Source organism: Zootoca vivipara, chromosome Z2, assembly GCF_965207765.1.
Source record: "Zootoca vivipara chromosome Z2, rZooViv2.hap1.1, whole genome shotgun sequence".
In the NCBI taxonomy this organism is placed as follows: domain Eukaryota; kingdom Metazoa; phylum Chordata; class Lepidosauria; order Squamata; family Lacertidae; genus Zootoca; species Zootoca vivipara.
In genome coordinates this window covers 40938293-40966115 of record NC_142585.1, presented here as the reverse complement: position 1 = coordinate 40966115, position 27823 = coordinate 40938293, and the positions used below count along the sequence as shown (strand labels likewise).

Here is a 27823-nt window from a genome sequence, read left to right as displayed (position 1 = left end):
TACATATATGGTCAGTTTCCTCTCCCCCATAATACCAAATTCATTATTATTATTATTATATTTATTTATTTATACCCCCAAAGCAGTTTACAAATCAAATAGGAACAGCTGTATCAAATTTGCCCCAGAAGGCCAATCTTGAGGGCAGAGCTGTCTTCTAGAGCAGCAGGCCAGTAGAGATGAGGCAACTCCGGTCTGAAAGATAGGCAAAAGATTATGACTGGTTTGTTTCAGGAGTCAAGATGTTGGTCTGGTCTCTGCTGTGAGATCAACATAAGAAACGTTGTCCTATAGGCTCAGGTGAAGTGCAGCCTAGAGTGAGGTTGGCGGGGCCGCTGCTGGCAGGGGCAAGTCCACACTTGGGGTTTCGGTGGCGCCTTGGACAGGGCTGGGCTTGCGGAGTTCCAGTTTTTCGCTGAGCTGGTTGTAAAGCTCCTTCAAAGCTTCTCCACTCTGCCCAACAAAAACACAAGTTTTACAAAGGTGAAGAAACCTCAAAACGTGAAGCTGTTAAATCACACTTTAGCTGTTACTAGCATTTCTTTTCACTGTTTCTTGTAGGCTGCCTGTTAAAACACATATACACAAACTTTGAAAGGTGTGTTTATCCATCAGCTGAGTTTAGCTGTTGAGCTGGGGGCCCATGCAAAATTATGAATAAAGCAAATGGCACCAATGAAGGCAGACATGGAAAAGGAGCAGAGGAGAGAATGGTTACGTCTGACAGTCAACGAAACTCTCCTTCAGGAGTGGGGGAACCTAAGGATCGGGGGCACTGAATGAATGCAATTTTCACCTTTGTACATGAGGCTATTTTCTCTGCATCTCCTCCCCCCCCCTCCTCCATTAAGGCAGGTGGTCTTGAATTTAGGTTTTGAACTCTACGGCCCGAAAGACTGCACCATTCCCTCACTCTCAAGCATATGTGGTATGGATTGCATCCGCTTCATGCAGAAGTTCCTAGGTTCAGTCCCTGGCATCTCCAGGTAGGGCTGGGAAAGACTCCTTGCCTGGAACCCTGGGGAGCCACTGTCAGTCAGGAAAGACAATACTGGGCTAGATCTGACACAGAGGAGTGACCACCCAAGACAGGAAGTTCCACTGGCAGTAAATGAAGGCCACGATGCAAAGCTTGAGGTAGCCTGAGGCTCCTGAATTGGTACCCCCTGGATTCAGAACCCACCTACCACCTGTCTCAGACTCTTCCAAGGTAGCAGCTCCCTCTACACCAAGGGTCTCACTCCTTTTGGGTACAAAGCAGGATGAGTGAGCAGTGTGGCCTGGTGATAGTTGTGAGACCCATATAAAGTACCTGAAAGGCCATATTAGATCACAAGGTGGAGTCTGAGGTTCCCCACCAGAAATGTCTGTGCGTGTCCGTGTGTCCAAATTCAGATATGGCTTCTGGCTCAAAGCATAGCGTGCCTACCAAGAAAATCATTCAGGGCAAAACAAATGACTGTGGTACTTGTTCACTCTCATCTCCCACCCACCACTTTACCTGCTTGGGAGGCTCCAGTGACTTCTGCAGGGACTCCAACTTGGCAGGTGTCACCTTGTGGTGGAGGTGAAGCAGGAGCCTCAGGATGTGTCTATGTACATTCTCCTTCCTGTTAAGTAGCAGAAGAGATGAAAAGCCTAGAGCTGAAGGACTCTTGGCTAGGGGGTTGGGCAGCCCACTCCCCATCTGTTCCCTCTGGGTACATTGCTGTAGTGGGGAGCAGGTGGCCCTTAGTGTGGTGGGGGCTGGACAAACCCCAAACCCTCTAAAATGGCTTGTAGAAAAAAAATATAGAACATTCTTAAGAAAATACTAATAAAATTGAACCTTTTTTTAAAAAAAGGTAGATTAACGTTTATGAAAAAATAGATACAATCTCAGTTTTTTAAAAAACAAAACCGCCCAACAAAACGGCATAATCAGGTAGGCTTGCCTAAATAAACAAACAAAAGCTTTTAGCGGGCATTACAAACAGTAGATTGAATACAGTCCAGTTCAATGACAGCACCAGCCTAACAGGAAGGCCATCGCCTGCAAATTCTCTCACTGAGAGCCATGTGAGGCTGTTTCAGAAAAGGACAGTACCTCAAGCAGGTGGGGAGGAAGAAGTCGTCAAAAAGGCTAGTGCAGAACTCCTCTTGAGCGAACTCATCGCCGAGGAGGGTGAGGTTGCTGGTGAACAGGTGCAGGAAGATGTCACTGAAGGCCAGCTCATTGAATGTCTCCCCTGCAGGACCAAAGCAGCAACAGAGAATCCCCAGGTGACCCTGAGAGGCAATCCTTTTTACCAGGCACATTTCTATCCCAACTTTCTCCCAGGCAGATCAGAGAGGGGCCAAAGCATCCACCTTGCACACAGAAGGACCAAGGCAGGATCCCTCTCTTTATCTGTGACATGGTCTAAGTTGTACCGAGCCGTATGCAACCAATTCTGAGACTGCGTGCTAGCTCTCTTGTACAGCGGTACCTTGACTTACGAATAACTCAACGTACAAATGTTTCAAGTTACGAATGGAGCTCTGTCCGCCATTTTGGATGCGGTTTAGATAGGATTTTTTCGACTTACGATTCCCCCCCAAAAAAATTGGCTTCTACTTACGATTTTTTAGATTTACGAAGGTCCGTTTGGAACGGATTAAATTCGTAAGTGTATCTGATTATTCTGGGTTGCAGCCAAAATCTAATTCTACTCAGAACAGACACACTGAACTTAATGGATGTGGCTAACTCGGGCCCATTCACCTGGGGGGGGGGCTACTCCTAGTTAAAGTGAGTTAGCAATATCGCTTGGCTCTGCAGGCAACTGTTTAGGAAACAAAGGAGGGGGATCCTTTGGAAGGGCAACTTACCAAGGGTGGGGAGCAGCCGGAGAAGAGCATTCTTATTCCTCTGCTTAGTGATGTGAAGCACGTAGTAGAGCCCAATCTCGCAGGCGATCCGGTGCTCTTGCATAAATCTAGGGTGCAAAGGAGAGTTTTAAGCTGCCGTTCTCCACTATTTCCAGGAATGAACAGAGAGTGAATTGAATTCAAACTTTCATTGCTCTGGCTACAAACATCTTGGGAGTTTAAGAGAGAACTGGTGGTGTCCCATGCTGGTCCTACTCAGAGGAGATGCTCTTGAAAACAATGGGGAAGATTAACTCGGTTAGATGCGAGCCAGAGATTCCAAGGCCAGCCAACTGAAGGAAGCACTGGCTGCACATACATGTTAGATTCACAGAACTGCAGGAATCACAGCGAAAAAAACCCCTGACAGATGGCGAGCCAACCTCTAGTTAAAAATATCCAGTGAATGAGTCCAGCACTAGAGGCCACAGCCTCCTCAATTGTGGAGCTATCCTTGGAGGAGGGATGGAGCCTAAAGCTCTCTTCTGGCTAGAGCCACAGGAAACATATTACTTCAACCCCTTATGGTCTTTCCCCTCCATAGCTCTCTACTTTCTCTGGCCACAGAGTTAGCTCTCTTCCTTATGGGACTTTCCGGACACACCTCCACTGCTTTGCTCGCAAACTTAAATGGCAAAACGCTTCAGTGTTCGATATAACTCACTTGGGAAATACTTCTGGGATTGCGGTGGGGTAAGGTGCTGGGCCCTTGTCTTCCGAAGGCAGCTTCTGATCGACGGTGAATGTATAGTCATCCACCACGAAACTCATCAACAGTGGTAGGAACCTGGTAATCAAGTCTACTTCCTGAGGAGAAGAGAAGGAAAGTGAGGGTCAATGGACAGAAAATGGAAGGCAGGGATGGGAGGAACCTGTGGGTTTCCAGATGCTGTGGGACTCTTAACTCCCATCAGTCAGCATGGCTTATGGTCCAGGATGATGGAAGGTGTAGTTCCGCATCTGGGTCACAGGTTCCCAAGCCCTGCCCTACAGCCTGAAAACAGATGACCTTCCAAACCAATGGAGAAGCAACAGGCCCTGTAAAGCAGATTTGCTAAGTCTGGGCTGCCACTCTGAGCAACTTTTCTCATTAAGAAGTGCCACGTGGGGAACGGCAGTGGCTCAGTGGCACAGCACCTGCTTTGTACGCAGAAGGTCCCAGGTTAAATCCCTGGCATCTCCATATAGGGCTAGGAGTATCCCTCATCTGAAACCCTGGAGAACCACTGCCAGTCAGTACAAACAATACTGAGCCAAATGGGCCACTTCCTCTGCTCCTATGTAGATTCTCTCTTCTCGCTCCCTTGCTACCTGCCCTGTCTCTCCAATCTAGTGCTGTACCTCCAGCTTGCACACAACCACATCTCCTGTCTCTGGCCTATGCAATAATTACTGGTGTCCAGCCCAGACCTAGGAGAAGCACTCGCAGCCATACATGTCTGGAGTGGTCCAGCCCTGCTGCAGCGTGACACTCTAAGCGAGAATTAGATCTTAGGCATCAAAGGCAGCTCAAAGGGATGCACATGGGCACTTACCATTCTGGGTTCCTTAAATATCTGACTGTCAATCATGTCCCAGGCTCCCTGTCCCAGTGTCAACATCCTCAGGAGAAGCAGAAGATCAGGGCTTTCCTGGAAAGTCAAGAATAGCAAAGTAACCCATCACCACCCTTTTCAAAACCCGAAGAACTTTAGAGTCCTGCAGGATATCAGATCAAAGGCCTTATTGTTGGAATGGAAGAGCATCTTTCATGCACGCAGAAGGTCCCAGGCTCAATCTAAGGTAGAGCTGGAAATGTCCTCAGCCTGAAATGCTGGAGAGCAGCTGCCAGCCAGCGTAGGCAAGCGCTGAGCTAGATGGACCAATAAGGCAGCTTCCTATGTTTCCATCTAGTCCAGCATCCTGTATCCCACAGTGGTCAACCAGATTCCCATTCTGACTACAGACTGCTATACAAGTCTTCTGCACATTTCTCTTGGCAACTGGGGGAGACGAAATGGTACACCTCTTGGGGAGGTGGGGTGGAGATGTGATCATGGGGCCTTCAGTTGCTGACTCTATCTGGGAGGCATCAATGTCTCACTCACCCTGGGTAACATATCCTGCCCAATCAGTTCTTGCAGGTGGCGGATGGTGCTCAGAGCCAAGGTGTTGATGGCAAATGGATCACACAGTATCATGGATAAATCCCTGTTGGGGTGAGGTGGGCAGAAAGTAACAGCACATCAAACATATAGGCCCACAACTGAAATAGGTTTGTTCACACAAAAATATTATTCTGGCTCCTTTTGACAGCCAGAAAGTCTGGATTTCAGTCCTTTGACTCAGTTCGATATTTGAACATATCATTATTATTTTAGCTAGGGCCGGCCCTACGTGCAGGCTGGGTGGCGCAGAGCACCATGGCGCCGGCCCGCCAGGACCGCAACTGCGCTGTGCCTGCGCGCGCCGCCCACCCACCCACCATGCTGAGAAATGGGGCCACGGCGCCAGGGGCGCTTAAGGCGGCCCTGATTGTAGCCATCTACATATGTAGCCTTTGAAAATATGGAGGAAGATCTCTCCAGAGGAATGTGTAAATGTGAATGTTACCAGGTATGCCTTCCATTTAATTAAACAGGTATTGCAGCTGGGAGTTCTCAGTCTCCTAAAAGGACACTTTTTAATCACATGTAAATGAGCTTTCTAAAAAGAGATGCTCTGCTGGCTTCTTAGCACCAGCCTACTTATGGGCAATCAATTATATTCAGCTAAAGGCCTACAGCAGGCATCCCCAAACTGCGGCCCTCCAGATGTTTTGGCCTACAACTCCCATGATCCCTAGCTAACAGGACCAGTGGTCGGGGAAGATGGGAATTGTAGTCCAAAACATCTGAAGAGCCCAAGTTTGGGGATGCCTGGCCTACAGGTTAGATTGCTGCAATGCGCTATACATAGGGCTGCCTCTGAAGACAGTTCAGAAACTTCAGCTAATGCAGAATTCAGTGGCCAAGTTGCTCACCGGGGCAAGACGGTTTGAACATATTACACAGATCCTGGTCTGACTGCACTGGCAACCAATTAGTTTCCGGGCCCAATTCAAAGTGCTGGTTTTGACCTATAAAGCCTTAAACGGCTCAGGACCGCAATACCTCAAGGATCACCTCTCCCCATATGAACCTACCTGGACCCTGAGATAATCTTCTGAGGCCCTCCTTCGTGTCCCTCCTCCTCGAGAGGTCTGGAGGGTGGCAACACGAGAACAGGCCTTCTCTGCAGTGGCTCCCCATCTGTGGAATGCTCTCCCAAGGGGAGTTTGCCTGGCGCCTTCATTATACACCTTTGGGCACCAGGCAAAAACATTCCTGCATTTAATGTTTAATAAATTATTGTATTTTAATACTTCTGTTGGAAGTCGCCCAGAGTGGCTGGGGAATAAAAATGATTATTATTATTATTCCATTTTTAACCAGACCTTTGGTTTATCTGATTGACGACCTATGCCCTTTTAAAACATGGGTTTTTTTTGGGGGGGGGTTGTTGTTGATGATATATTTTGTGGTTTTATATTATCATTTTGTTCTGTGAATCGCCCTGAGACCTTAGGGTATAGGGAGGTATATAAATTCAATAAATACAGCTCAAACACAACTCCTCTATAACAGTGGTGGCCTTGCAGATGTGGTAGGACTCCTACTTCCATCAGCCTCAGCCAGCATGGCCAGTGGGCAGGGATGATGGGAGTTGTAGTCTCTAGGATGTTAAGTTCAGCTGAGGGGGTCCTCTTGATAGTTCAACCTCTCTCAGAAAATTTGGCTACGCTGCCCCTTTTTTCCTTCAAATGTCATTTCCCTTTCCGTAACTACTTGATTTCTTTTTTTCTTGAAAAACAAGCTGGTTTGATGTATAATGATCTTGGCTACCAAGTACCGGTATAATAATATGCAGTAATATTATTTTAAAAACTAAGTAGTTTAGGGTGGTGGCCCAGGGGAGGGCATCATTACGGCAGCCCCTACGTTATGGAATTCCCTCCCCACAGAGGTGCAGCTGGTACCTTCATCATACAACTTCTGGTGAATGCTGAAGATTATTATGTATTATTTATTCAATTTATGTACCACCCTTTATCCGACGATCCTGGGGTAACGTACAACATTAAAACCATAATTACACAGAATAATAATAACAGTAACAATAATACACAGAGGAGGGCCTTGGAAAACAAGCGTGGGGTCTGAGTCAGTTTGTAGGGGGAGAGGAGGTTCTTAAGGTATTGAGATCCTGAGCCTGGAATTGGACCTGGAAACTAATTGGCAGTGAGTGCAATCAGGCCAGGATGGGTGTTATATGCTCACCTCATTTTGCCCAGGCGAGCAACTTGGCCATCAAATTTTGTACCTCTTTATCCTGGCCTTTGACACACGAGACATGGTTTTTTTTAGCCCCCCAATATTCCTGTGCCTGTCATTTGTTATAACCATTTTTAATTCTGAATTTTAAATTGTTGTAACCTGACCTGGGATTTGTTGGTGAAGGGCAGACAGTACATTAGTAACAGTCCAGGAATACCTGAAGGAGTCACAAGTTCCCCTTTCCAAAAACATCTTACTATCAAAACAGGTAGTGGAACACTGTGCCTTCCGCTCAGGAATATTTCCATTCCTACCCCAACCCTTTTCAAAATAGGTATTAAGTCCTTTAACACCCAGTCTCAGATTCATGTGGGTAACTCAAAACCTGGTGAACCCACACTATGAAATCTGTTGGTGCTAATTAAAGACATTACCCCCCACTCTCTATGAAAACGGAGTGACACTCTGTACAGCGAAAGAAGCAGGGCTGGACCACCTGATTTGCAACGACTCACCCCAGGACTTGCTCTTGTCCTTTCTTCACTCCGTCGAGGAAGCCTTGTAGCTCTCTAGCCCGCTTGTTGTCCACAAACCTCTCTCTAATGCAAGCATCCAGGCACCAGGTGAACTGCCAAAGAAGCAAAAGGTTTAGCACACTCTGTGGGGACACTCACCCTTGGAGAACACACATAATAATTTCCTTTCCTAAGGAACAGACAAGAAACCATTGCAGCAAGCATGCCAGGTTGTGGAATGGGTGTGTGTGTGCCAACATGTGGTGCCATTGAGCCTGGCGGCCTTCTCAAGATCTCTCCCTGGTGCCCACAAGCCCTCTGAAATTTTCTCTGCTTTCTCCATACTGTGCAAATGCAACCATGCACTTCCAATGCATTGCCTCTTACTTGTCTTTTCTCTGAACTAAAAAAAGCAAGCCCCAAATTTATTTATCCTATATAATAATGTCCATGTTGTCCCTGCGTCCAGATGTCCCGTGTGTCCCTGGGGTACTGCGCATGTCCCCCAGAGACACAGGGATTGGACGGAGGGACAACCAGGGACACAGGGATTGGACCCGTGCTCTCGGGACACAGGGAACAGCCAACTGCCGCTCCGCCAACCGCCGCTCCGAAGCCCAGTCTCATGCTGGAGGTGCGCGGTGAGGCGGCGGGGGAGAGAAGCGCTCCCCCCCCCGGCAGCCTTGCCGCACACCTCCGGCATGGGACGGCGCTTCCTCGGGGAACCCGAGGAAGCCGAAGCGGCAGCGGGCGCGGAGGGAGGCCCGCTTTGGCTTGGCAGCGGCGGGAAGAAGGGGAGGAATTCCTCCCCTTTTTCCCGCCACCGCCAAGCCAGTCCCGGAGCCGAATTGCGGCGCGGCGGGGTTTTTCGCTGTTTGCCTCCCCCAGGGGAAGGCAAACGGCGAAAACCCCCCGCTGCGGACTGGCTTGGCGGTGGCGGGAACATCCCGCCACCGCCAAGCCAGTCCCGGAGCCGAATTGCGGCGCGGCGGGGTTTTTCGCTGTTTGCCTCCCCCAGGGGAAGGCAAACGGCGAAAAACCCCCGCTGCGGACTGGCTTGGCGGTGGCGGGAAGACCCGCCACCGCCAAGCCAGTCCCGGAGCCGATTTGCGGCGCGGCGGGGTTTTTCGCCGTTTGCCTCCCCCAGGGGAAGGCAAACGGCGAAAAACCCCCACTGCGGACTGGCTTGGCGGTGGCGGGAAGACCCGCCACCGCCAAGCCAGTCCCGGAGCCGATTTGCGGCGCGGCGGGGTTTTTCGCCGTTTGCCTCCCCCTCAGGGGAAGGCAAACGGCGAAAAGCCCCCGCTGCGAACTGGCTTGGTGGTGGCGGGAAGACCCGCCACCGCCAAGCCAGTCCCGGCAGGCCGCTTCCTCTAGCGCCCGTTTTTAAACGGGCTAAAATCCACTAGTTGTTTATAAAAGTATTTATGTACTCTTCCATTAAAAACAACAACAACATGGTTTTCAACAGTAATGCATAGAATCATATAAACCGTGGGAAATCAGACACCCATTAACCATTGTTATTGGCCTACTGTAACATTGCCTCCTTGGGTAGTTGCTCCACCCCTCTGGAAAGATGAGGAGGAGTTAGGAGGCCTTGTTTCTAACTGGGGGCACCCCCCACAACTGCACGCACCTGAGTCCTTGCACCCATACCTTGTGACAGGGGTCAACCGAGCAGATCTCGCTGATATCTAGGTCATGCAGCGACATCAGGAGCTCTGCCCGCAACGTGCAGTAATGGACATTGCGTGTCCGCAGGAACAAGGTCCGAAGGAACTGCAGCACCATGTCGTAGAGTTTCACGTTCTTCCCGATCATCTGGGTGAGCTTCTGGGCCACCTTCAACCCCAAAGACAGAAAAGAAACCTCTGATGCTAGAGCATCACCCAAACGTTCGAATGGGGAACACCGGGGCTTAAAATCAGGGCAGCAACATTGAGTCAAGTCATTTAGGTTCTCTCTCAGTGGGGAATTTGAACCCAGGTCTCTCCCCAATCCTTGTCTAGTGCTCTAATCCTCAATACCACACTTTTTGAGATTTGGCCCCTGCCAGAGGTTCATCGTGGCTACTCTAGAGTAACTCCGCTTGAGTCCAGTTTGTCTTTAAAGACTTTTATCGTGCAAAGTATTTACAGTGCAGAGATAGCTTAAAACATGACCTCTCAGTCCGAATCAGAATCCGGCAATGGCGTACGTCTGTTTCTACGCCAGCAAAGTAGTCTGGGCACCCCAAAACGCCTCCCCCTTGACCTGCGTTGCGGTGCTCTCAACTCTTGCGCCGGAAGGAGCAATGCCCTCTCAGCCTCCTCCTGCTCAAGGCGGTGGGAGGGCTCTCCAGCATCCTTGAGCCCTTGCCTACATCTCTCCTCCCCTGAACTTTCCCATTATTCCGCAAGCTGGCTTCTCTCTCCCTCCGAGTCTCTCCCCCCCCCCCTGGCTGCTTCAGACCCACTGCTGCTGCCTGTGCTTGGCGAGGTGGATGTTAGGATGATGGGGGCTGGCTCCGTGTAGGGAGTCACCCTTACAGCCCCCATACCACTCTGCGAGCTTTAGAGCAGAGCACAAATTACTCATTTAGTTTTATTTTTAACAGCCCATCCTTCTAATCTAACTCAATAACATCACAGCAGCATATATAACCTTCCCGACCCTCACTGCATTTTATCCTCACAACAACACTTAGGAGGGTAGCCTAAGTGAGATAGGAACTGGCTGAGAGTCACTCAGGGAGTTTTGAGGTCGAAGGGATTTATATTTGATCTTTCAAATCTTGAGTCTGATACTAGGGTTCACCAGTTATTACAGGGCTGGGGAACACCCAGGGGCCAAATGCAGCTATAAGTTCTATCTGGTCCTCAGGACTCTCTCCAGGCCACACAGATACCAGCCATGCCCCTCTCCCCAGGCCACACCCTTCAACTGGCCCTGCTTTGCACCCTCGAGTGCTTCTACTTGGCTGGAATGCATCTCTGAACTCAGATATAGCCTTTTGTTTGCATGGAGGACAGAGCTAGGGTGCGTGCGACTGTGTGCACAGAAACAAACCTACTGTGCAAAGGTAAAATTCATTGCTCCACCCACTTTTGCCTCTTACCCTGCCCACCACTAGCACATGGCCCCCAGAAGGCTACCTGCAAGAGAATTTGGCCCATGAACTGAAAAAGGTTCACCACCCCCCAATTTATTAAAAGAGCCCAGTTTCCCAATGCTCAAACCAATGCTCTGGGAGCTTGGACTTCACCTCTCCCTGGCGCCTCATTTTTGGAGTAGGGCTGAAGAAGTTGTGCAGGACAGAGAGGTCACAGCTGAACAAGGCATTCTCCTTCTCCAGGATGTACTGCTTCAGCAGAGGGGACACCTCATCACCAAACAGGGCCTGGTTATCCTGCCAAATCTGACGCTTCACCTCCACGGCACATGCTTTGTAGAGGTCCTTGTCAGCCATCACCAACTTCAGCTTCTTTTCTGGCACCTGTGGCAAGACACACAGGAGAGAATTTCAATGAGAGTTAATCATAAGGTTGGTCCCTTCATGAGACCCCTAATAAATAATAATAATAATAATAATAATAATAATAATTTATTATTTGTACCCCGCCCATCCAGCTGGGTTTCCCCAGCCACTCTGGACGGCTTCCAACAAAGATTAAAATACATTAAAAACAGAATCCATTGCATTTAAGAGCTGGCATTTTTATCACAATGCTCTTTCAACACTCCAAATTAGTTATTACTATTATTTAAGGAAACTTGTTTGCTGGCTTTCAGGAAAGAAGGCAGGGCTGCCCGATTCCTTTTGCTCCACCTTGATCACTGAGATCTTTTGATGGAGTTTGTGGAGACTGACCCGTCTCTGGAATGTAATCAAACTGAATAGGTCCAGTAACTCAAAGAACAAACCTCTTTATAAAAATATTTTAAAGTTCTGTTAAAGGAAAGTTACAGGGTTAAAAAAGAAAGATTTATGGTAACAGCACAAAGTAAAGTAAGATTTAAGCAAAACTGGCCCCAATCCCATGACTTGATGAAACCAATCATGATGCTTAACTGATGGAACCTTCAATACAGTGAACTCCCACGCCTCCCATCTTGAAGGAGGAACCACCTGATTCCCATCAATTTTAATTCTCTGGCCTTGGAAGATTATTAAGGGGCACCTGTGCCTGGCAAAAACTGGTGTTTGTAATACTGTACACACACACACACACACACGTTTTTGCTGTTAACATTACTGACTTTTTATTGTTGTTACTGCTGTATTTTTTTATGCGATGCACTGCCTTGTTATATTTTCTGTGAAAGAAACTTCTTGGCTGCCTTTCAAGATGCCCCAGATATATTTGCAAAGCAGATGCTCTAGAAGAGTCACAGCTCAATGGCAGAGCATCTGCTTTGCACACAGAAGGTCCCAGGTTCAATCCCCAGCATCTCCAAGAAGGGCTGGGAAAGACTGCTGCCCGAAATCCTGGATAACTGCTGCCAGTCAGCGTAAACAATACTAAGTTAGATGGACTAATTCAACCAGACTCAATATAAGGAAACTTCCTATGTTCCTGACACTGAGCTATAGCCCATCCCCATGAGAATACAGAATCCTAGGCCCAATACCAATTTCTAGGCATAGGCAGCCCCCCCCAAATCAGGAAATGCCAAAGGTTGAATGCTAGTGATTCAGTGTACCTTGGGCAGGTGTTTCATGACACACATCACCACAGGTTGGATTGATGGCGCCTTGACCAAGGGAAAGCTCTTCTCCAGGAGGTCTTCTAGCTTCTTGTACCTGGAGTGTGGGACAAGAGAGGCATACAGAACATGTTTAGCGCAACTACAAAAAAGAACAGGAAGATGTCCTTCCCCATAGAAGTATTCCAAACACACCTTTCTTCAGCCTTTCCTTCGGAGGCGATGGCCGAGACCCTCTCCAGCAGCTTCTCCCTCAGCTCGTCAAACACAGACTGGTGGAACTCAAGCCTGGGGGTGCCGTGGAGGTCCAGGAATGGCAGGGCGGACTGAAGAGTGGGCAGGAGGATGCCATTTTCTGTCTGTCAATGTCATACACAAACTGTGTCAAGGTAGTATGCTGCAAAGGGTGGGGGAACTGAGGCCCAGGGGCCAAATGCAGAATTCTGGGGATCTCTTATCTGGCCTTTAGAATTCCTTACAGTGTCCCCTGGATCCTTATGGCAAAGGGTAGGTAATAAATTATTAATATCGGACAATGCCTCTTACTTGCCTACATATTGGAGAGGGACGTTCAAATGTGTGCAGAAACTAGCCTACTGTACAAAGGTAATTTTTACAATTTTTGTCCCACTCAGTTTTGCATCTGGCCCTGCCCACCACTGGCATGCGGCCCTCAGAAGGTTGACCCGAAAGGAAAGCGGCTCTTCGACTGACAAAGTTTCCCACTCCTGCCCTAAAGAGACTTAATCGACAAGGTTCACAATACAGTGGTACCTCGGTTTAAGTACACAATTGGTTCCGGAAGTCTGTACTTAACCTGAAGCGGACTTTCCCATTGAAAGTAATGGAAAGTGGATTAATCCGTTCCAGACACGTCCGCGGAGTACTTAAACTGCTCAAACCGAAGCATACTTAAACTGAGGTATGACTGTAGAGTTGTTTTGCGTTGTACAGCTCTTCCTGACTGGACTGCTTTCAACTGAAGATGAAGAAAACTCTGGTTTGAACGCTCTCACATGGAGGATCCCCCAGCTGCCTAGGAAAGCAGCATGTCAGAAAGAAGGGCTCTATGATTTTCTCCCCAAACACTTTTCTGTTACCCTGGGTCTGAAGGAAAGCCCCATCTCCCATCAAACAACACACTAAAGGCCAAATGTATCATTTGACTATTGCTGTGTGTGTGTGTGTGTGTGTGTGTGATTTTAACCCTTCCCTTCCTTGCTATGTTTCTGATAAAATACAGTGGTACCTCGACTTAAGAAGACGATCCGTTCTGCGGCCGTCTTCGTAAGTCGAGGTTTTCGGATGTCGAAGCGCCGCTACGGCACATGTGCGAAGCATGATTTCGCACTTCTGCACATGCCCCGGGCACGCACGGCAAAAGGACTTCCGGGGGTTGTCGACTTTGGAAGTCAAAACCTTCAGAAGTCGAAGCGTTCAGATGTCGAGGTATGACTGTATTCCCCTTCTGAAAGTGCTATCAGAACCAGAAGGAAATTACTGGTTGGCATGAATCGCCTCATCAGGGGAAGGAATTTTATTCAGAACCACTACAGGGAATGAAAGGGCCTTCTCGGTAGTGGTGCCCGCCCTGTGGAACGCCCTCCCATCAGATGTCAAGGAAATAAGCAGCTATCCTATTTTTAAAAGACATCTGAAGTCAGCCCTGTTTAGGGAAGTTTTTAATATTTAATGTTGTATTGATTTTAACACTCGATTGGGAGCCACCCAGAGTGGCTGGGGAAACTCAGCCAGGTGGGAAGGGTATAAATAATAAATTATTATTATAATATTATTATTGGATTTCTCCCTGTACTCTTGATAATTATCCTCCAGTTGCTGTTATTTACATTTTTTTTAACCCTGCATGTTAAAGGCAAGTATGAATTCAATGTCACCCCCAGTTTGGCTCTCTACATATACAATCCATGGGACCCTAGAACACAAAATTTCCATCACAAATTGAAAGACTGCATTGAAAGACTGCATTGAAAGACTGAAAAAGAACACCCCAGTGAATTCCCAGTAAGGTGCTCAGAGATTCTAGATAGCAAACAGTGTACCATGAAAAGCATATTTTTCCAGCATACATGGGAGTGCCTGGATCCCCCTCCACAAACAAAGGAGAAAGTGTTTATTGCCCCACCTCTGCCCATTACATGAATTGTTGTGTTTCAGGGTCAAATAACGGATAATTGGTAATAAGGTGGATAAACTGATTTATAACGGCAACATGTTTCCAGACAAAACTGGCTCTTCATCAGGAAAAGTTCAACCTTTTTCATGAGGCCAATAGTTGCTTCTCTGAATTAAGGCAAATCCCAATTAACAAGTGGGTAAAGGTCCAAGGCACCACATGCATACGGGAAATCACATATAATTGAAACACCCATTGGAAAAGCCAGTAAACACCCTGTGAAAACCGTTTTTAAAAAACCAGCAGCATTCAGCAGACACTTTCCGAGCTTGAACTAGACCTCACCAGCACCGCCAGCTCCTCCAGAGTCAAGGCCTGTTGTCCCTCAATCAGTTCCTCCACCTCCTCCTGGATGAAGTCAACAAAGCCATTGCCACCACCTTGTCTCACCGTCTGAATGATGTTCCCAACCTCAGTGGCAATGCCTGGAAATCCCTTGAAATCGTGAAGGCACTCCTTCCACCGGTTGTACCAGCATGTGTTCCTGGTTTCAGACTTGATGGCCTACTTGACGAAGGTGATTCAGTCGGCAACGGTGAAGGGCTTCCGGAAAGCCACACGGTTGAGATCACGCCTGGCATCCATGGCATTGATCAGCGAGGCAAAGGTGAGCCTAGTGCAGGCATTCCCAGACTGCGGCCCTCCAGATGTTTTGGCCTACAACTCCCATGATCCCTGGCTAACAGGACCAGTGGTCAGGGAAGATGGGAATTGTAGTCCAAAACATCTGGAGGGCCGAAGTTTGGGGGTGCCTGGCCTAGTGTAATGCGCCTTGAAGCATTGGTCCAAAGGCTGGATGAGTGAGGTCATGTTTGCAGGGGAGAAAAGCAATGTAGAAATTTCCATCCCTGCGGTTGACCAGGAGCATTGTCCTCCAGCACCTTGAACCACAACCCTTTCTCCAGCAAGTAACCTCCAGAATGAAGCACATGTGGAACCACTCCAGGAAGCTTGTAGCAGTCACCCAGGCCCTTTTTTTTGGACTGCCAGTGGACAGTCAACGGGTTCTTGTTCTTACCCTTGAGGGCACAGGGGTTCTTGGACCTGTGCAACATGCCCAGCTTCATCAAGTGGCCAGCTACATTGCCACAGAGCAGCACAGTCGCCGAATCCTTCGCAGCTGTGAATTCAGGGGCTGCCATCTCTGCACTGGCAATGTAGGTGCACTCAGGTATCTTCTTCCAGAACAAGCCTGTCTCATCTGCATTTAAGATTTGCTTTGGAAGATAGCCCTTCTCCCGCAGCAGCCTCTGTGTTTGCAGATGCAGCTTCTTCAAGTTGAAGTGACTCATGAAGCAGTTCACCAACTGCCATCAAAGGGGACACACTGGGGATTAATGTCCTCCAGCCACAGGTTCAGCACCTTCTTTGTCTTCGCCAGGGTCTTGTCCTGCACATGGCTGGTGACCTTGGCAGTTGCAGGTGCATTTGCTGCCACAGTTGTTTGGAACTCCTTCTCCCGTATCTTGATGGCATGGATGCTGGACTCATTCCTGCCAATCTTGCATGCCATAGCACACAGGCTTGTATCTTCTTGCAAACAGTCCAGCACTTCCAATTTCTCCTTCAGTATGGACACCAACCGCGGCTTGTTGGATTTGTTAGCAGCACCCGATGAAGGTAACGATGCCTACCCCCCAAAAAAACCTCAACAAATTGGCAAGAAAAAGTAATTAGTTATATAGAATTGGCTAGATTGACAAACTCAATAAGGGGTGGTTTGAATAAAAAAATAAAAAATGGGAAAAATTTGGAATATATGTTAAAGAGCTTGGGCTAAAAACAAATATCTTGTGGAACTTCCAGGAGGAAGGTACATGTAAGCAGTGGAAAGGTAAATAAATCTGAAGCCAGGGAGGAGGAGAAGGGGAAGTCAAATTACAAAGAAGATGTGAATAAGAAAACGCATAAGTCAGGTTGAAATGACATTGTAGAAGATAGGATAAAGCATGCTTGAAATTTATATGATTGTTTATCTGTATATTTTTTTGGTATGTATTTTAGTTGGATGTTTTGGTTTATATTTATTTTAAAATCAATAAAGATCTATTTAATTTTTTTTAAAAAAAAAACCTCAACAAATTATCAGAACCCCCCCCCCCAAAAAAAAATATCCTGGAAAGAAATTTCAAAAAATTCAAATACCTTCACCAGCCACTCCCCCTAAAACCCCTCCAAACTCCAATGCACATACACAGTATGTGTATTCTAATCCCATTCTTCCAAACTCAAACTCTCCACAGGCCTCAAAGGTTGGTACAAGGGCTCTTGGAATTGTACTTGCAAAAGCTTATAGGATTGCTAGGTGCTGTTTCCATGCCTTTTCAGACCTTTCCAGGGCAGTTTTCGGCCATTTTTTTTTAACTTGTAGGTGAAATGCAGTCGCACACATATTGAACAAACGTAAAATGGGGAGTTGTCTGTATTATTTTTTATTCGAATCAGTTTTTCTTAAATTCCTTTTGCAAATTGGCTACTGCGTCTACAAGCTATATTGATGGTGCATTCCATTTTTGGTGTGCTATTTAAAAAGTAAAAGTGTTGTGACGTGGGGTTTGTGATTTCAGCTCTCTTGACAAAACATGCTGGAGACAGTTCTCTAGTAACAGCTCTTTATTAAAGTGAACAAGACTGAAGACTGAGGAGAGGAAAGCTACATTTATAGGGACAGGGGACTAGCTAGGAAGGGATACATTTTGGAGGGAACAATATCAAGCAATCACAGTGCTGCCTTTTGGAGGAAACCAATAAGACAGAGGATCCAAATACAGCAGCTTAAATGAACCAATAGTAGCTGTACCCTCTGGAACCAAAAGGCAGTTACTTTATCCTAATGCAAATACAGACAATAATAATACAGATATAAAATCCTTTGACTCAATACACAACACCCCTCCCCCCCTAGTGAGCACAGCAGACGTAATCCCTCAGGTACTGTGGGGTCCTACAACTTCTACCTGATCTCCTGACAACAGGTGTTGCAGGTTCTGGATTGGGTGTTACCTGTGGTGGAGGGGCTGCTATAGGGGTTTCATCCGGAACAGATGGAGTCCCAGACATCTCAGGGTCCCCGACCTGTACCTCGTCATCATGAGGACTAGCAGACCCTGGTTCATTTGCTGAAGTCCCTGGTGACTGCACCTCTGGACCATTTTCACTCTGGTCTCGCAGCTGTGGGTCATTAGCCAGGGATGAATTATCTGACTCCTCCCTGCTGAGCGCCCGGCGCCTCAGCTGATCTATATGTCTCTTCCAAACTTGCCCATTTTTCAAGGTCACATAATAGGACACAGGTCCACTAGCCCGGGTGATCACACCGGCCACCCACCGCGGACCTCGTGAATAGTTCCTCACCCAGACCAGATCTTCAGGGGCGAGATACCTTGTTGTGTCAGTCTCAGCCTGGGGGGTTGCTCTTGAATTACGGTTTGGCATTTTATCTGGGTGGACATAATCCAGCACCGTTACCAGTCTTCTACCTAAGAGCAGCTCGGCTGGCGACTTGCCCGTCGCAGTACACGGCGTCGCATGCTGCAAAAATAACATTCGCGCAATGCGAGCCGACCAGTTACCCTCCATTAAGCGCGCAATGGATTCTTTGGCTGTTCTTACCATGCGCTCAGCCTGCCCATTGGAGGATGGGTGAAAGGGCGCGGATGTGACCCCTCTTATAAAGTTATCAGCCAAGAATGCCCTGAATTCTTGGGATACAAAAGCTGCCCCATTATCTGATACAATGGTCTCAGGTAACCCGTGGGTAGCAAACAGCTGCCTCAACACCTTGATTACGGCAGCTGATGCCATGCTAGGGACCATCGCCACTTCTAACCATTTGGAATATGCATCAACGATAACCAAAAAGACCTTCCCTTGGAATGGCCCAGCAAAATCTATGTGCAGCCGGCTCCAGGGAGTCCTGGACTGCTCCCACCAGTGGACTGGTGCTCTGGCCACTTCTGGCCGCACCTCTTGGCATGCCTTGCATGTTCGTACCCATTGTTCTATGTTCTGGTCCATTCCAGGCCACCACACATAACATCGGGCTAGCGACTTCATCCTGACCATTCCCGGGTGTCCCATGTGAAGCGTCTCAAGAACCCTGTTTCTCAGTGGTGCTGGGATGATCACCCTATCTCCCCATAGGAGACAACCCTTATGCATGGACAATTCGTGCTGCCTTGTCGCATAAGGCCTGAATTTTTCTTCATGCGGACCACCTGGCCACCCCCTCCCCACCCAAGTGAGCACACGGGAGAGAACAGCATCTTTCCTAGTTTTCTCAGCTATATCCGTAGCTGTTACAGGAGCCCCCGGAAGTGTTTCTAGCATCATAATGTGCTCCGCCGGAGCAGGATCCTCATTGCTCCCGCCAGGAAGGGGCAATCGACTCAGCGCATCAGCATGGCACAACTGTTTCCCCGGCACATGGGTCAAGGTGTACTGGAACCCATTCAGGAATATTGACCAACGCAACATTCTGGGGGAGAGAATTTGTGGCGTTTGTTTGTTTGGGTTGAACAACCCTAACAGTGGTTTGTGGTCCGTTTCAATGGAGAAATGGCGACCGTACAAATAATCATAGAACCTTTTGATTCCGGACACAATAGCCAGTGCCTCTTTATCAATTTGAGCATAGTTGCGCTCTGTGGGCGACAACGTACGGGAATAGAAAGAGATGGGCTTTTCCGACCCATCCGGTTCCCTATGACTCAGCACAGCCCCCAGACCGTATTGAGAGGCATCACATGCCAGGACCAGCGGCTTTGACTCATCATAATGAGCAAGGACGCTCCTGCTACTCAGCATTCCTCGCAAGGAGTCAAAAGCCTTCTGCTGCTCCCGCCCCCATCGCCACACATTCTTTTTCTGCAATAGTCTATGTAATGGTTCAGCTACCGAAGCTTTCTGGGGTAAGAACGAATGATAAAAGTTAATAAGTCCCAGGAATGACTGCAACTCCGTCTTGTTCTGTGGTCGTGGTGCCTCGATGATGGCCTTAATCTTAGCATCTGTGGGGTGGATGCCTGATGCATCAATTTTAAACCCCAAGAAATCCACAGTTGGCACCCCAAAACTGCATTTTTCTTTTTTCAGTTGCAACCCCACCTCCTTGAACTTGAGCAACACTGCACGGACACGCGCAACCAGTTCCTGTGGGTCTTTTCCAGCAATCAAAACGTCATCAAAAAATGGCAAGACCCCCGGAAGACCTCTTAACAGGCGTTCCATGAGCCCTTGAAAAATCCCTGGGGCCACACAAACTCCGAACTGTAATCTGTTAACTCTGAACGCCCCTTTATGTGTGACAATAGTCTGTGCTTCCGCTGATTGTGGGGTTACTGGCAGCTGTTGGTAAGCTTGTGCCAGGTCAATTTTGGCGAACACCTTGCCCCCAGCCAGTTTAGCCAACAGATGTGATACGACTGGAATGGGGTATGAGTTTCCCCTGAGTGCCTTATTGATAGTACATTTGTAATCTGCACATATCCTGACTTCCCCATTTGCTTTAAGGGGCGTGACGATTGGAGTCTCCCACTTAGCAGAGTCCACGGGTGAGAGAACTCCCTGCTTGACCAATTTATCCAGCTCTGCCTCGATCTTGGGTTGCAGTGCAAATGGCACTCGCCTTGGTTTGAGTCGGATTGGAGCCACCCCGGGGTCCAACTCGAAGTCAACTGGGGGCCCTTTATAACAACCCAGTTTTCCATTAAAGAGACCAGCAAATTCCTTGCATAATACCTCGCTCATCTCAGGGCAGGTTTGGATTGAATTAAGCCCTGAGATACTCAGTCCCAGGGCAGGGAACCAGTCAGTGCCCAGGAGACTGGGGCGACTGCCCTTCGCAATCACCAGTTTGAGTACAGCCTGTTTGTCCCGGAACTGTACTCTCACGGCACACATTCCCATAACATGGATGCGGCCTGCTGAGTACGACTGCAAGGTTGCCGGAAAGGGCTCCAGAGGGGGCAACTTACCCCTGGGGAAGAATGTCTTCGCGGTCTGGTCCGACACGATGGTGAATGCGGATCCGGAGTCCACCTCCATGTCGCACTGCTGACCCTCAATCTTCACCTTGACGTGTGCCTTGCCTTGCGCTGGAAACTGCACGGCCCTCCCGTTGATCTCCGTTACGTAGTGGCAGTCCTTTAGAAAACGAGTTGCTGTGGGCGGTCTGCGATGCTCCAGTCTAGGTGCTCCTGTCGCTCCCGACGCCGCCGATCTACAGACCCTGGCGATGTGACCCGTCTTTCCGCACGTCCGGCAGATAGCATCCCTGAAACGACAACTCTTCCTTTCATGGTTTCCGCCACAACCTGGGCAACTGCCTCGGCGATCTCTGTGCACTGTGCAGGCCTGACGCACCGACTCAACCCCACGGACTGGGCTCTGGCTCGGAGTAGCCTCTAGCTCGTCCATGGCATGCACAACTTCTATCTGTGGCTTAGTGGCCTTGCGACTGGCATCAAGCTCCTCTCTTTCATAATTCTCCGTGGCGGTGGCCTCTTTCAAGGCTGAAGCAAGGGTAACCTCTTCTTTAGCCACGATGCGTCTTCTGGCTTTCTTGCTGCTCAGACCACCAATAAACCGATCCAGGAGAGTCTCTTCCAGATTTTGGAAGCCGCAGTGCTGAGCGAGCTTCCGGAGTTCAGCCAGAAATGTGGATACAGACTCCCCAGCATGCTGCTGCCTCTTATGGAACTCCATCCGCCGGGCCATCTTGGTCTCAGTAGGCGCCAAGTGGCTTGTTAGGCAGGCAAGAATATCTTTGAGAGATGTCTCACTCAGCTTCGCTGGAGCAAGTAATGCCTTGGCCAGCTTGAAGGTCTCGGGGCCACAGTAGCTCAGGAATGTGGCCCTTCTTTTGCTGGCATCGGTGATCCCTTGAGCCACTGCAAAGAACTCGAAGCGTTCGACGTAGTCTTCCCAGGTGTGGGGCTCTGATGGCTGGAAGGGCTCCAATACCCTTGGACTCTCCATTGTCCTAGCGGGCAGGGTCGTCTTCTCAGCTGGCCAGTGAGTCTTGTTCTCAGCTGCAATCCGGACTCTGAGGCAGGGTTGTGTTTAACCGCTCCTCAGCATTCCGGATCCCACCTTCGTCGCCAGTTGTTGTGACGTGGGGTTTGTGATTTCAGCTCTCTTGACAAAACATGCTGGAGACAGTTCTCTAGTAACAGCTCTTTATTAAAGTGAACAAGACTGAAGACTGAGGAGAGGAAAGCTACATTTATAGGGACAGGGGACTAGCTAGGAAGGGATACATTTTGGAGGGAACAATATCAAGCAATCACAGTGCTGCCTTTTGGAGGAAACCAATAAGACAGAGGATCCAAATACAGCAGCTTAAATGAACCAATAGTAGCTGTACCCTCTGGAACCAAAAGGCAGTTACTTTATCCTAATGCAAATACAGACAATAATAATACAGATATAAAATCCTTTGACTCAATACACAACAAAAAGCAACCAAGATTTCTAGAGTACTGTATCTTAAAGACGGACAAATACATCACAACATGTACGTTTTTGTGGACTAGAGCCCTATTTATCAGGTGTGTGATTTCAACCAGGTACAGGCCGAAGATAGATTTCTGGCTGCTTTGCAGCAGATTTACAAGATTTCTGACTCCCAACTGCTTAACCATGGCAATGACAAAATAACTACAGCCTGAAATTATACAATTGGAATGGAATTTTGCTGCTCGAAAACATCAACTATAATTCTGCAACCTGAATTTGCCAGCATGTGAATGATTCCTACCAGAAAGTAGTGATGGTGCAGCATCCTGTTGCGAATCTGAGCACACTGACTAAGAAGTAAGTTTAACCAGTCAATGGGCCTTACATTTAAATAAACATACTCTGCTCTGCATTGCTACAGGGAGAGGGGCTTTATGAACCAAAGTGGCAGAGGAGGATGTTATGCATGCAGAAGGCTGCAGAATGATGTGTAACAAAAAGCAATGAGAAAGAGCCATTCCTCCTAAGACTTCAAAGAGCTGTGCCCACCCGTAGGGCAAGATGAGGCAACTGCCTCATGTAGCAGAATCCATTGGGGCAGCAGATCTCGATCTAGATATTTATCTCACCCCACCCCACCCCCAACGTCTCCCTGGTGGGCAGGGGAAGCACTATTTTGCAGTTTGCCTCAGGTGCCAAAAGGTCTTGCGCCAGCCAGGATAGGCAGTACATACTGAGAGCCTTGCAGGACGATCCTGCGCAAGTCTACTCAGAAGTAAGACCCACTGAGTTTAGTGGGACTTATTCCTAGGTAAGTGTGCCTAGAATTGCACCCCAAAGCAAATTTTGCATGCATACTGGGTGTTTTTTTTTGTTTTGGTGTGTGTGTATACACACACACACCACACACACTCCCCATATATATATATATCGGTTTGCATTTAACAACAACAACCACCGAGCATGGTCATAAGGAGGTTTCCTACGCGAGAGCGTGATCGCACTCTGCACATGCTCCGAGAGGCCCCTTTCTTTCTTTTTATAGGAGGCTCGCGCGAGAGCACAAAGACGCAATCAAATAATCTCCAGCCGGTGCCTCAAGGGTTAAGCCTCCAGGGCCACGGGAGGGAGGGAGGCCCACGCACCTGGAACTGCTCGATGGCCTTTAGCGGCTCCGTGCAGTTGGTCAGCGTCTCCTTCAAGTCTTCCCCGTTAGCCACTCCGAGATCCTGCAGCCCGGCAAACATGGCGCAGCACCCTCCTCCTTGATTGGGGTCCGCCCGCCCCCTTACGACGAGGTCTCACATCGCAACCGGCCCCCCAGAGCGCCGCGGAGCACTCCCGTAAGGCGTCCTCCCGTAAACCGCTCCTATAGCACAAGGGGTTCCGCTCTGGCCGCAGGCTGTTAAGGTAGGTCTCGCCACGCATCCCTCCAAACTTTGCGAAGGGGACTGCGGCAAGGGCTCGCTCTTATAACCACCACGACGGTACCGGTGCTTTTCACTGCCAATAATCGTTCCGTTGCTCCTTCTGTATATGCTGCCCATCTAACCCAAGTTATCTGGAATGCTTCCAGAAACAGTCAAACACAATTCGGAATAAAACCTTGAAAAGACAACCTTCGTCTGATCTCAAACGCGCAGCCTTATTCATGTGGATTTTCATGAGCCGCCCAAAGAGTAGGATGACGGTGTTTTGTCGGCGTGAGATACACACGCTTCCTGTGGCTGGTGGGTGCATCAGAAATACAACCTTAAATTAAGCAGGGTCGGTGCTAGTTTTTTGGGGTTTTTTTTGCGCCTTAGGCAAGATCACCTTCTGGCTCCCCCCCCCCCCATTTCCCAGAGTTGTTGACCTTTTTTTAAGAAAAAACAAACAAACGTGGAATAAAAAATAAAATAAATAAAAATAGAAAATAGAAAAAATAAATAGAAAAATAGAAAATAGAAAAAATAGAAAATAGAAAAAATAAAAATAGAAAATAGAAAAAAGTAGAAAAATAAAATAAAAAGAGAGTTCCTTGGTTGTTGGTGAGGGGAAGGGGTAAAAAACAGTCTCTTTACCTTGTCAGCTAGCAGCCTTCCCTGTTTCTGGGCCTGGCCTTCCCCTGCTTCCTCTGGAGCCCGATCTTGGCACCCTAGCTGCTTGAGGGGTAGGCCAGGGTCGAGCGAGTGAGCGGAGAGGGCGCCTCCAGGGCCATCCCTAGGCCCGGGCTGGGTGGATGCGCCGGCTCTGACCTTAAAATACAGTCGTCATCTGTTTTCAAACACGCAGCCTTAATGTGGATTTTCATTGGGTGCCTAAGAAGTAGGGTGGCAATGAATAGGTCAGTTGGTTAGAGGGTGGTGTCGATAACATTAAGGTTGCAGGTTCGATCCCTGTGGGGACTGCTGCCTATTCCTGCATTGGACTAGATGATCCTCAGGGTCCTTTCTAACTACAGTTCTATGATGAATGTTTCCTATGTGTGTGTTTCTGTGAGACACACACACTTCTTCTTGTGGCTGGTGTGTGGAATGGCAGTAGTGGTGGTGGTGAGGAAAGTAACGAATTGTAGGTGGTGGTATTATACATACATGATTTTGTTAATCATACATGATTTTGTTAATGGTATAATGTAGTTATATTTTTTTAATGTGTTACAAGTTGCTTGGAGACTTTTGAGTAACAAGGGAAAGAACTAACAAATGACAATGACATTAGTTATGTAAATGTTTACATCTTGCATATATATATACCGGTATGGGAAGACTGGCAATGTGTTTGCATTATTTATTTATTTATTTCTAGCTCTGCCATATGTTGCTGTGGCTCATCCCTGTGATTTCCCTCACCCTGTTCCAATCCATGACATAGCCCGCCCCTCCCCCACCTTATCCCTGTGATTCCCCACCCCCACCCCGTCTTATCCCTGTGATTCCCCCCTCCCTGTCCTGACCCATGATGTATCACACCCCCTTCTCCCCCCACCCCCCCAAACCCCCACCCAACCGAGTCAGTACCTCCATTCAGCCTAGTCTGTAAAGGCTTCGGCGTAGCATGTAAACGGGAGCTTAGGTGCTGTTGAGAGGGAAGGTTTTTTAGGTATAGTATCAGTGTAGCCGCCGCTAGAGGGCGCTGGTTTGTAACCTAGTTCTTTTCCCAGCATGTACTTTCATCTGAATGGAGTGTTTTGAAACATGGGGTTTTGGGTGTTTTACTTGCCAGAGGTTTGACATCTGTCTTAGCAAACTTTATAACAACCTTCAGATATTCGCTTGGGTCGTTGTGTCCAAATTTGAATGCAATCGGTCAAGCGGTTTCTGAGAACCGTTCGGTGTCACACACATGCACCCTTTACATAGATAGATAGATAGATAGATACAGAACTTATACATTTCTTCACTGTAATAAAACCCCAAAGCAGTTTACTACTACTACTACAACCATATCAATTATTTTTAATATTAACAATATTAAAATACAAAACAAGAACAAAAAAACCTCATGATACATAATAAAAGAAAAGCAAACTAATAGCCCCCCCTCCCACAAACACATTTAAAAGGTCACAGAATGTTAAACAGCCAAAGGCCTTGCTATGGAGGAATGGTTTTGCCTGGTGTATAAAAAATATGCAATGAAGGTGCCAGGCAAACCTCACTGGGGAGAGAATTCCATAAATGGGGAGCCACTGCAGAAAAGGCCCATTCTCAGATTGCCACCCTCCGGACTTCTTCTGGAGAGGGCACACAAGGTTGGGCCTCAGATGGTGATCAAAATAACAGTTAAACTAATTATTTGAAACTTGCAATGCTTAATACAGGAACAATCCTTTAATAAAAAATAAAATTAAAAACAATGGAAGGAGGGACGGATTTCAGAAGGGATTTGAATATAGCAGATTGTCAGATGTCATTATGCTACACAGCAAAAGCAATCTCCCTCACACCATTTCCAGGCATTCTCAATACAGTCAGGGCTTTTTTTCAGCCGGAACTCACTCAGTTCTGGCACCTCTGCTATTCTAAGAGAAGGTAGGAGGCGTTCATGGTGAGTTCCGGCACACCATTTTCTAGAAAAACAGCACTGAATAAAGTATTGTTCTATTTTGAGTTGCTATTGGAGATGATATTTTTAATGTAATTTTGTGGGTTTGCCACCATGCCGAGTAATCCTAGCCATACAGGCATATCTCCTGTGTCAGTTAAGCAGTATCCTAATTGCTCCTGGCTGGGGCAGCACAGATCTTTCTTATCACAGAATCATAGAATTGTAGAGTTGGAAGGGACTGTAAGGGTCATCTAGTCCAACCCGCTGCAATGCAGGAATCTTTTGCCCAACATGGGGTTAGAACCCACAATCCTGAGGCTAAGAGTCATATTTTACCAACTGAGCTATGCAGATATATCCCTTTGCACCCTTCCACTGACTTCTATGTGATGCCTTGTGGGCTGTGTTCATATCATATGCATATAGCACCCACCTAGCCCCTCTAGGAATCTTGGGAACTGTAATTTACGCTTCACAGAGCTACCATCCCCAGTACCTTTAACAAAACTACAGTTCCCAGAATTCTTTGAGGGGGAATGTACAGTGTGTACCCTTTTGAAGGACCACTGAATAAAGAGAGCAAGGATGAAGCATTACTTTTTCCATAGGGAGTTGCTCCATCCCCTCAGTCGTTTTGAATGTATTCGGATAAAGAACCATCAGAAGGGAGAGTATCAGAGGCCTTATAATCACCCATCAGCAGTCAACGCAAAAGCACAATCTGAGCGGGTACACAGATCACCTGCTCACTGTCTTGCCAACTGCCTATTTCTACTTTCATTATAGTCATTATCATTGCTTTATATAAAAAAAGAAAAGAAAGGTGCCAGTACGATGAAATTGTTACAGTAAGTGCCACACTTTTAACATTTGGGGCAGGGGAGAAGGATGCCAGTACAGTGTACTCTTGAGTACCCCTGGGAGGGGAGGGGGGAAGCACTGGTCATTATTTCTAAATTTGCATCTTATTTACACATAATTTAGCACATGCAGACTTTATGCAAATCTCTCTTTTCTGGGTTGTGATGTCTAAGTGACCACCCTTGATGAGTGGTCCTCTCTATTCTACCAAGGCCCCTTTTAGGCTCTGTAGAATCACTAGTGCACAACATCACGTCTGACCATTGGCCTAGAACAAAGTGGAGCACGCCAGGCATCAGGGATGACACTGAGGACAAAGCACAATGAGGTGGAGAGAGTGGTTTTCCTCCTGACACAGAGGGGCTGGGGAAGGGAAGGCCTTTAGAAATATTGATAATCCTTCTTTCAAAGCCTGTTTAACAAGTGATTTATGCCTAGTGAGATTACCTTCGTTGTAACTAGTTTTCAGTGCTATATCTTCCTTCCTTTGTGTTTGTGTGCAAATTAGGAGCACTAATAAATATTTCATGGCAAAATTCACAAAATAGGAGACTTGGATACAATAGATTGCTGTGCCTCTCCTCTCTCCCCCTGCCCCACTTTTTTTTCTTTCGACCCAGAGGGCAGACGTGTTGGATTGATGAGCCCTTCCACTGAACCAGACGGCTGCTCATCTCATTTGGAAATGGGGGGGGGAGGGGGGCAGTCCAGACAACACAGTATCACTGCCTGCTTCTCGTTTGGTGTTTTATGCAGCTCTTTTGCTCTTCTTTGGAAGTGATATATGAAATGACATTGCCTTGTGTAATTCAACCAGTAAGAATCAGTGGTATGTTGTTCTGTGTTAT

At 47.7% G+C, this 27823-nt stretch overlaps 1 protein-coding gene across 3 annotated transcripts; it reads right to left on the bottom strand.

The window, feature by feature from the left end:
* Positions 1–46: 46 nt before the first annotated feature.
* On the bottom strand, positions 47–24553 carry LOC118084110 (negative elongation factor B). Of its 3 annotated transcripts, none has more exons than XM_088664963.1 (13): positions 24146–24553; positions 12623–12786; positions 12425–12524; positions 10986–11216; positions 9398–9583; positions 7739–7851; positions 4977–5079; positions 4425–4520; positions 3554–3696; positions 2851–2957; positions 2087–2228; positions 1502–1610; positions 47–453 (listed from the first exon to the last, which is right to left on the bottom strand). In XM_088664963.1, the coding sequence occupies exons 3-13, from the start codon at positions 12449–12451 to the stop codon at positions 313–315; spliced, it is 1398 nt and encodes a 465-aa protein (XP_088521089.1). In that variant the 5' UTR covers positions 12452–12524; positions 12623–12786; positions 24146–24553; the 3' UTR covers positions 47–312. The 3 variants fall into 3 exon arrangements, with proteins under 3 accessions (XP_088521089.1, XP_034969314.1, XP_088521088.1); XM_035113423.3 differs by lacking the exon at positions 24146–24553 and adding an exon at positions 23228–23631; XM_088664962.1 differs by lacking the exon at positions 24146–24553 and adding an exon at positions 23069–23180.
* Positions 24554–27823: the final 3270 nt, after the last annotated feature.

What these genes read in the sequence shown, in the direction of transcription:
- LOC118084110 (XM_035113423.3), bottom strand. Translation starts at nt 23,329, where the DNA reads ATGTTTGCCGGGCTGCAGGATCTCGGAGTGGCTAACGGGGAAGACTTG. An exon ending in TCATGAAACACCTGCCCAAG is followed by an intron (nt 11,217 to 12,424) that starts GTACACTGAATC and finishes GTCTTGCCACAG; the next exon opens with GTGCCAGAAAAGAAGCTGAA. An exon ending in CCGGCTGCTCCCCACCCTTG is followed by an intron (nt 2,229 to 2,850) that starts GTAAGTTGCCCT and finishes TTGGTCCTGCAG; the next exon opens with GGGAGACATTCAATGAGCTG.